Source organism: Amyelois transitella, chromosome 9 (assembly GCF_032362555.1).
Source record: "Amyelois transitella isolate CPQ chromosome 9, ilAmyTran1.1, whole genome shotgun sequence".
In the NCBI taxonomy this organism is placed as follows: Eukaryota; Metazoa; Arthropoda; class Insecta; order Lepidoptera; family Pyralidae; genus Amyelois; species Amyelois transitella.
In genome coordinates this window covers 1,793,830-1,803,923 of record NC_083512.1, presented here as the reverse complement: position 1 = coordinate 1,803,923, position 10,094 = coordinate 1,793,830, and the positions used below count along the sequence as shown (strand labels likewise).

Genomic DNA, 10,094 nt, shown 5'->3' with positions numbered 1-10,094 from the left:
AGGCTATATAACATCACGCTCCAACTATAAGGAGCAAAGAAATAATGGAATATGTGAAAAAAACGGGGAAAATTATTCATCTTTGAGAGCTTCAATGTTGCCCAAAATAACTATACCACGCGAACGAAGTCGCGGGCACAGCATAAATATGAGGTATTATTCCTGCTCACTTCTGTATTAGTTTATCTCGATCGTGTGTCCTATGCACTATACTCAATTAGGTTGAAATTTGTTTACCACTGACCGGACGATCCATTATTCTATTAAGGCTGGTAGTCCAGTAATGAATCCGGTGGACGCGGGAAATGGCGAACTATTGATAAACAATCGGCGGGTATTAACTTGATTTGGGTTAGTTTAACCTTCGGTGAAAAAGGTAGGGTGTGACAAGAAAGCGTTACTTGTATGTATGCAAGTCCTTATCCATACTGCACACTTTATGAATGAAAAATTTCATGTCAATCGGTCAATTGATTTAAATGTAAAGAGGTAACAAACAAACTAACATTCCCTTCAGTTGAGATTATATGTATCAAATTATTTATTTTTGCGTTCGTAAACTTGTCGTTTTAATGGGTTTAAAAAATAATAAGAAAATGCACATTTCTGTCCGATGTCACATTGTTGTAGAAAAAAGGCTTTATTGTAAGAACTTTTTGTTTTGTTTTAAACTAGAGTGCGCCCGAAAAACAAAACAAACCCTTCATTTATTAATTTATAACTCTCAACTATCATTATATTAATTCAATGCGATAGCGAAGCAAAACAAATATTAATTATTAACAAATATTATGTAACAAGTAAAATCTTAAAGGATCCATGAATTGTGAAGATTAATGTTGAAGATTCAGAATCTGAAGACCGTTCACTTAAAACTTGGGAGTTAGTTTGGGAATTAATTAATTTTGCTCCACGACGTAATTTCGACAATTTCTGTCTTGGCAAAGGGTTACTATGCACGCTAGATTTCTTGAATTCCATAAGGCTTGTTAGGAATATATACTCGTAAATTAATAGCACGAAGCTGGAGTGCCACCTTTTGGTAAAGATAGGTTTTCGAATCTGGTTAAGAATATATTGTCGAGTGGTTCCTGGTGCCAATATAAAAAGAATAGGACCACTCCATCTCTTTCCCATGGATGTCGTGAAAGGCGGTCTTTTAAAGGCTCGAATCTCTCCCGTACCGTTTTGAATACCCGTATTAGATAAAAGTCTTTTCAAGACTGTTGGCTCTGTCAACCCGTATGAGATAAAGACTAGAGAAAACTAAAACAATAACAATAAGTTCTACGTTTTTAAGGACGCGAGAGGAAAACCAGAGCTCAGAATCTCGTGAAGACTGGACTCTTTTTACAAAAATGTCAGAATTACCTTATTTAAAACAATTCGAAGCACAATAAAGTTTTAAATTAACGGAGCGAAGCCTATTACGAAGCATATACTGTGTGAAAAAGCGCCTACTGTGGGAACATTAATATTATAAAATGTTGCTATTAAATGTAAGAACCTCGGTGGATGTTGTTATATTTATGGAGTTTAAATCCGAAATTAAAATTAAGGACGTCCTGGTAAAGGGTCAGGTCAAAAGTACCCGAAACCGCCGAGCTTGCATGAAGAGAGTTATGAATGTGGATGAAGCGAAGAAAGTATGCAGAGCATCTCTAGTTCTACAGTTTTCTTCATTTATGGAACACCTTAAATGTATGTCACATACAGGAAAATGTATAAACACGTATATATTCCAATAATGTTATTTTGTGTTGTACGTGATCTTATTTTACATAATATTCCATTACGTACTTTTCCTTCGTTATCAGCATCCCAACTTATATTGTATATTATATAGTTGTATAAATGCGAAAGTAAGTTTATTCGTTTGTTACCTCTTCACGGGTTATCTACTGACCAACCTACCAATCTCCTTAAAATATCACGTTTTTAAATAACTAAGAGTCTGGAGAATGACATGAGGAACCTATGATTGAGATTTGCGAATAACCTGTATTCTTGAATAGGTAGCGCTAAATTCGTCTTTTGTAGGTGCAATTAAGTCGATGCCTTTTGTAAGTGGTGCTAATTTCGTCGCTTTTTTGTATGATGGCGTTAAATTTAAAATCGCTTTTTGTAAATAGCCCTAAATAAGTCATAACGTAGGCCGTCTCTTTTTATACATACTAGTCATCCATCACCAAAACTATTAAACCTATGCAGCAAAGAAATATCATTGTATTGTTTAACGGCCCTTTAGAATAGGTTCACAAGATCTCTTTCCCCTGAATGCTGTAAATAAGGACCAAGGGATTATGCGTGTTCATCAAGTGAAGCTTTTAGCCTAAATATACTATAGGTTAGATTGACCTGCAAATATTGTGAAGGTTAAACGGTTTCTCTTCAGATTAAACCTGACTTACCCAATCGCAAAACTTACCCAAGGCCAAAAGACGCACCTTAGACTCCTCTCAGAACAGGTGAACATGTCGCCGGAGGAATTAACGAGGGGGAAAAGAAGTACAGAAATGTCATTCATAGGTAAGTATATATTGACACAGTTGTATTCGAATCTGGGTACTTTGGAACAGGTTACCTCAACAAACCATTCGACCATCCTTTTACAAACCAGCTTATTTGCTATGTTATTTAACGTAACTCTAAAACTTCACTTACATTGCCGTTTTCTATAAACTGGGAAAATATTCAGCCTTATCGATAGCGCGCTGAACCGCTACATCGGTAATTCTATCGCCTTCCGTAGTAAATATTGGAAAAATATTTAGAGCATTTTATCTTGTTACGCGGCGGGAAAACCTCATTTTCTCTGTTTATACAGGACTAACGGGATGTAGTTAACTGGTGCATCTTTTACAGTTTTCAAAGAGGTTTAGAAAAACTTTTTTTTTGCATTAATATCGCGGCTAGGCCTGCTTTATGTAGATGTAGTTTAATTTCCATTCCCGTGGGATTTTAGTATACCCTATTTTCCTATAATTATGATCACCTACGAAATATAATTTTATCCTTAACGATAAACACTTTTCAAATTTCAGATATAAATTAAGTCTTTTTTGTAGTTTCTTTTTTCTCATTATATCGCTCATCGCATCAATTTTCATGATCGGTTCAATATTTTCAAAAAACCTTACAAACAAAGTACAAATATTACCTCTTTATTATGTTTCTATTGATATATGTCTACTGATTTTTTTGTTGTTAATTTACTTTTTTTCAGTTGCTCGTGATATTCATCATAATCCGATGAAACTTGATATGTATATATTTTACCGTTCTCTTTCCTTATGATCGGTTCTTTTGCATTTTGACGACTTTCGTGCACATTATCACCATTCTCTGTTATTTTGTCTGCGTTGCTCGTCATTCCAGCTGAATCATTCTCATTATTTTCACTCATGTTCTCTTCCTCTTCGAGTTCTTCTTTGTTATTATTTCCCTTGTTCGAGTGCGAATCAACTACAATTTCATCTGATTTTGACACGACATTTTCTTTACTATTCTTTTTATCACTAACTTTAACATTTTCCTTTTGTTTCGCAATGTCTTTGATTTTACTTATAGTAGTATTATTTAGTTTGTTAGATACAATTTTTGCTTTTTTAGCAATATTTTCTAGCTTTTTTGTATTTGTTTCTATGCTTTCATCTGTTTCTAACCTAACTTCATCTGAACTTAAATCATCTTTGTTATTCTTATTTTCTTCTAACTCTTTTTTTGATTCTCTTAAGATATTTTTCTTCGTTTTCGTTTCTTCTTGCTGTACTTCCTCATCCGAGAGTGGTTTTTCATTTTTAGATTCTTCTGATGCCTTATCAGTTAAAGAGCTTTCTTTTGATTCATTTGATTTATTAACCTTAGGTTCTAATGGATCTTCTGAATTGTTAGTCAACTTTTTAGGTTCTTTTGGCTTATTTACAAATTCTCTAGTTATACCTTTAGTGAATTTCTTATATTGTAAATTTAAATCACTCAATGGAGCAATGGAATAGTTGTCTAAGTTGGACATCTTGTTAATATAAGTCTCCTTTTTCACCTCGTTGGATTTGGGGACGGTTTTCTTTTCAGCTCTATTTGATTTCTTAGAATTATCAATTGCTTCATAATTATTTTTGAAATCGGAAATCTTCTCTGCTGCTTTGTCTGCTACTTTCTCAATTAACTTTTCAAATTTATCTGATGAAAGTAATTTATCGCAAAATTCGTCTACATCATAGTTTCTAATACGCGTTGGGGAATTCATTCCTGATTTTATAGAAAGCATCAGTACTAAATCTAAAAAATATAAAAAAAGTCATTTTCAGTTATTACCTAACTAAAGCATATAAGAAACATAATTAACTGACTTTGCATGAACCGATATTTTGTAGTACAACCAGAGCCATTATCATATTGAATATGGTTTCCTCACAATGTCATCACCATTTGTAAATTATTAACTTGCAAATAAACTGTTTACATTATATATAAATCAGAAAAAGGTCATTTGGAAATGGCCACGGCAAGATCAATACTTTATTCGGATCCCTTACCAATACTACCACCATATTTTACCCTGTATTATTGAATGAGCTCACGTTTCCGAAAACGGCTTTAATGATTTTGTTAAAATTTGAAATATAGGTGTTTACTACAATAATTTCAGCGCCGTCAGCGTGGAACTATTGGTCCCGTGGTCAAATTTTAAGTTATAATTCCCAAGTTCGATTCCCACTCACACATAGATTAACTTTTTGTTTTTAATATTTTCTGTGGTTTTCTAACGTTATTTGATTCAGCAAAAACCACCGAGCACCGCTTGGTCGCCCAGGTGCTATAGGATTTAATCACTTACAAATACATTTGTTATTGAAATACCAATCCATTTTTGTATAATTCTCTTTGTGAATAGAAAAGCAATATTTTTACCGCATTTTACGAGTAGGTACGTGGAAAATTGAACATTAAAATGAATGCATGTAAAATTGTTTCAAACTGTAAAATTATTTTTATTTCCCACGTATTTATTGAAATAAGTAAAACTGGTCAGTTGAGAATCGTACTTCAGCTTTTTATAATTTGACTAATAGAGTAATCCGTTAATACTAATATTTAAAAAGAAAAGATTTTTGTTTGGGACGAATGAATATTTGACCTATTTTGATGATTTTTGTTAAAAAAAATATGTTTAAATTTATTTATAATAATTGGTTAACCTTCAGAAGTAACACAATATTCTTATTTTTTCGAAATTCCCATGTAAGCGAACCTACGGTAAAAGCTAATCGGCAATAAAAGTACTTCTAGAAAGCCTTCGTTACTAACTGAGAAACAAGGTATAAACAAAACTTTTACAAAAATATATGCCATATATTTTTGTAAAATTTGACACAAAAATTACGTAGATATAGGATACGTAAGAGAAATAAAACGTACTACTTAGGGGATTAATCGTTTTACGCTGAATACATATGTACATACAATAACGTCTTTATGCCTTACGGGGTAGACAAAGCCACTTGTCTCCAATATACTGAAGGACTACACACAATTGACATTAAAATATTGACAGGTTGCTAGCCCATCTTGCCTAAAAAACAATTCCTCTTTATTAGCCTTACCTTTTTTTGACGTTTATAACCTGAATGAGCAGATGCAGCTGGCACGCACTATGTTTTTCCTTCGCGTTACCATACCAGCATGGATGCTAAATACATTACATTCACATATGGTCACGTCTATATCCCTTGCGGGGTAGACAGAGCCAACAGTCTTGAAAAACTGAATGGCCACATACAGCGTTCATTTGGCTTAATGATAGAATTGAGATTCAAATAGTGACAGGTAGCTAGCCCATCGCGAAAAAAAGAATCCCAAGTTTGTAAGCCTATCCCTTAGTCGCCTTTTACCACATCCATGGGAAAGAGATGGAGTGGTACTATTCTTTTTTGTATTGGTGCCCGGATACCACACGGCCCTTGCAAATACTTGGTAACAAAAAAACTTTCTTAACTTTGTATTTTAATTATTTATTTAAACTGCAATGAGCACAAAATACAAATGTTTAGCACAATTTGCGGACTTAATGCTAGAAACATTATCTACCAGTCAACCATTGGGTCTGACAGAGAACTTTATGTGGTGTCAAACTAAATAAATATAATCTATCTATACCTACCTATTTAAAAAAAAAAGAATAGGACCACTCCATCTCGTTCCCATGGATGTCGTAAAAGGCGACTAAGGGATAGGCTTATAAACTTGGGATTCTTCTTTTAGGCGATGGGCTAGCAACCCGTCACTATTTGAATCTCAATTCTATCATTAAGCCAAACAGCTGAACGTGGCCTATCAGTATTTCAAGACTGTTGGCTCTGTCTACCCCGTAAGGGATGAAGACGTGATCATATGTATGTATGTATGTATGTATACCTACCTATATTTTAGAACTGCAATGGAATAGCTACCGGTGGTGTTATTTTCCTGTTATACATATAATCGTGTTTACACCAGTATTTGCCTTTAACTACAGCCTTCGTGTCGCGCGAACCTCTTCTGAACACGGAAACCTTGTATGGCGATAAAACCATTACTTGGGGTTTGACGTCGTCACACACTCTCACTTCGAGTATAGCATTGGCACAAATTGGCTGAAAAAATTAAAAAAAACAAAAGAAAATTAATTAAATCCTACTGATATTATAAATGCGAAAGTTTGTATGTCAGGATGTCAGTATGGATGTTTGTTACTCTTTCACGCAATAACTACTGTACCGATTACAATGAAATTTGGTACGTAGGTAGCTGAAGACCCAGAATAACATATAGGCTACTTTTTATCCCAGAGTTCTCGTCATGACTCTGTCTACCTCTTAAAGGATGATTTGATGTTTGTAAACTTTATAAACGCCCAAAATTATTTTGCCAGCAGGTTAAATAATTGAGAAATTGGAATGAAAAATGTGTGATACAAAAGTTTATAAACCCTTTTCTTAATTGACTTTTACAATAAGCACGGAAAGAACAGCCATTATACGCAATTATTTTTCGTTACTACCAGACAAACGTAGAAGCTATTATTATATACAAGCGAACCGCCCCAGCTTTGAACGGGTAGGAATTTGAGATACACATATACTTTTTCTCAGAAAATCCTCTTTCCAACATTTCAAACAGAAACCAAATCCGTCCACAACATTCTGAGTTTAGCTTATACATACAGACAGACAAAATAGGGGGACTTTATGTATAGTGATGAAATAATAGTAATGTACTTACATTCGTTCCTTAACGCCATGTGGTTTCCGGCACTTCAAAGTAGAACCGTTCCAACTGTTTCACATGGATGTCGTAAAAGGCGACTAAAGGATAGGCTTATAAATGGGTTAGCAAACTGTCACTATAAGAATCTCAATTCTATAATCAAGCCAAACAGCTAAACGTGGCCTTTCATTCTTTTCAAGACTGTTAGCTCCGTCTTTCGCGCAAGTGATAAAGACGTAACTTATGTATATGTATATATGTACGAATGATTTACATACCTTATAATTTATTTGCCAGTTTGACCAACCAGGGGATAGTTTAACGACTCCGGCAAAAAAAGAAACCGCATCAGGTTCAGGGCGCCCTGTGAATATCCTTTTATAAAACACAAACAGAATGAATTGAAAAAAACCTGATCGGCATCAACCCTCAATTTAAAATCCATACATACGGAGTTTATTAACATAAGTCAATTGACATCTGTCCTTGAAATAAATGTAGCCTATAAAGGGCCTGTAGCTGAGCGTGGCCATTCAGTCTTTTCAAGATTGTTGGCTCTGTCTACCCCGCAAGGGATATAGACGTGATCATATGTATAAAGGGTTGTATGGGATCTTCCTCCCGACCTTAATCCTAGTTACATCCTCACACCACTCAATAGGAGACAAGCAGGTGCGCCATAGCCGTGTGGTTCCCGGCACCAATACAAAAAAGAATCACTCCATCTCTTTCCCGTGTATGTCGTAAAAGGCGACTTAGGGATTGGCTTATAAACTTGGGATTCTTCTTTTAGGCGATGTGCTAGCAACCTGTCATTATTTGAATCTCAATTCTATCTTAAAGCCAAACAGCTGAACATGGCCTTTCATTCTTTTCAAGAATATTGGCTCTGTCTAGCCCGCAAGGGTTATAGACGTGATGATATATATGTATGTATGCATGTACTTTTGTCAACAGACTTACCAGCTCGATCTCTATTACATTCTAATCCCGCGGATACTTCGAAGAAGAAAATGCCAATGAAGAACAAATATAACATGCTGCTTCGAAATATACTGACAAACAATAAGCAACCTACATTAACTTTAACTTTTATTAGTATTCCATACTACATATTTAAAATTTCTGTATATGAATTACCTTAGTTTATATAATAGCAGTTATAACTTATATTATTGGTTTAATTCGCAAGGTAATGTTTGTTTGAAACTAGCGACCCGACCAGGCGTCGCAACCTTCCACATTATACAATTATTATCAACATTTCATCAAATAGGAACAAAATCCGACAACAACTTTCCGGGATTCAATGTGCATTATCTGTCCTTGTATTTTTTAATACTTCATAAAAAATATAGGCCTTTTTATTTGCGAAGTAATAAAAAAACTTCAGAAAAAAACATTACTTTAAGCATCATTCTAAACATTTTTCAAGAAAAGTAAATTTATCGCTGACACGTTATTTAAATTGATTTATTACACATTTTAATGTTATAACATATTATTATATAAAATTTATTTTCTATGTCTATGGCATTAACTCTTCGATTTTCTCTGGCTACTGCGAATATATCGTTAAAAAAGTTTACTGCATTAACGTAAAATAAAAAAAGAAGCTAAAATACCAAACAGCTGAACGTGGCCTATCAGTCTTTCAAGACTGCTGACTCTGTATACCCCGCAAGGGATACAGACGTGATTATATAGATTCATGGATGGATCAAAATAAGATTTCATAAATTAACTAGAGCTGGTAAAGGGTCAGGTCAAGAGTATCTGAAACCGCCGAGCTTGCATGAAGAGAGTTATGAATGTGGATGAAGCGTAGGACATATGCAGAGATTGTGGCAAGGTGGAAGGAGGTAGTCTCTGCCTACCCCTCCGGGAAAGAGGCGTGATTTTATGTATGTATGTATGTAACTAGAGCTGATTTATATTCTCTTCAGAGATCTCTCATTTATTTGTGTCACTAGTTGCACTCTCCGCCAGGATTTACAAAACAGATAATTAAACATCCAATTCCAATGTACCAATTTATTAGCTTAACCCGCCAGTAGTCGCGCATGGGTCGAAACGACCCAGAGCTACAGAATTTGATCCGTAATTTCTATAATATCATTAGTTTTAGTTTGCCGCGCTAGGTACCTTCAAGTGACTTCATAGTGAACTCGTAACCTCCACCTCGGCCATTTCGCCTGCGGCGTTTGAACAGGACGGACGTGTCAAGTGAGTATGGGTCATTTAGACCCTTACGCGACGGTTCATGTAAGTGTTTTTTATTACTATTAAAAATATAAATCATTATTATTATTGTTTACAGAATGTCTCGTATGTGATTAGATGCCGCGACTATTGAAAAAATATTGTAAAAAGATGAAATCGAAGGAGAAGAATGTTCGTAAATCGAAGATTCCCTTGAAATGGACGAACATGATTCTCATTCTTGTCAAAGTTCGGAAGAGGAATCTAATAAGTTTGTATCTTCAAATCCAGTACCTACATCAGATAATTTATTTCAAAGAAGAACTGATCTAAATGATGTACCATTGAGCTACATTCGTCAAGGACACTACCTCTAAAAATGGAGTTGTTAAATGGAATATTTAAGAACCTCCCAGATCAGTACGGACGCGAAGCCACAACATTATCAGAGAGCGTCCTGGTCCGATCAATGAGGCTAAAAATGCCCAAACACCTTTCTCATTAGCTTTGAGTTTTGTGATGCCACAAATTCAAAAAAGGTCTTCTATCACTACTTTACCTATGCATATCACAGAAAGATCTCTACCATCAGGGGTAGTAAGTAATGTTCGTGATGTTCGCTCTGTCCCCCTAAAAAGGATAGG

The 10,094-nt window shown here is 34.8% G+C and overlaps 1 protein-coding gene across 1 annotated transcript; it reads right to left on the bottom strand.

Annotated features, from left to right (window-relative positions):
• Nucleotides 1–3,175: 3,175 nt before the first annotated feature.
• On the bottom strand, nt 3,176–4,249 carry LOC106130323 (suppressor of Mek1-like). The gene has a single exon (XM_013329142.1). The coding sequence runs from the start codon at nt 4,247–4,249 to the stop codon at nt 3,176–3,178; it is 1,074 nt and encodes a 357-aa protein (XP_013184596.1).
• Nucleotides 4,250–10,094: the final 5,845 nt, after the last annotated feature.

Excerpts from the sequence above, each read along its gene's own strand:
- LOC106130323 (XM_013329142.1), bottom strand. The coding sequence starts at position 4,249 with ATGAATTCCCCAACGCGTATTAGAAACTATGATGTAGACGAATTTTGC.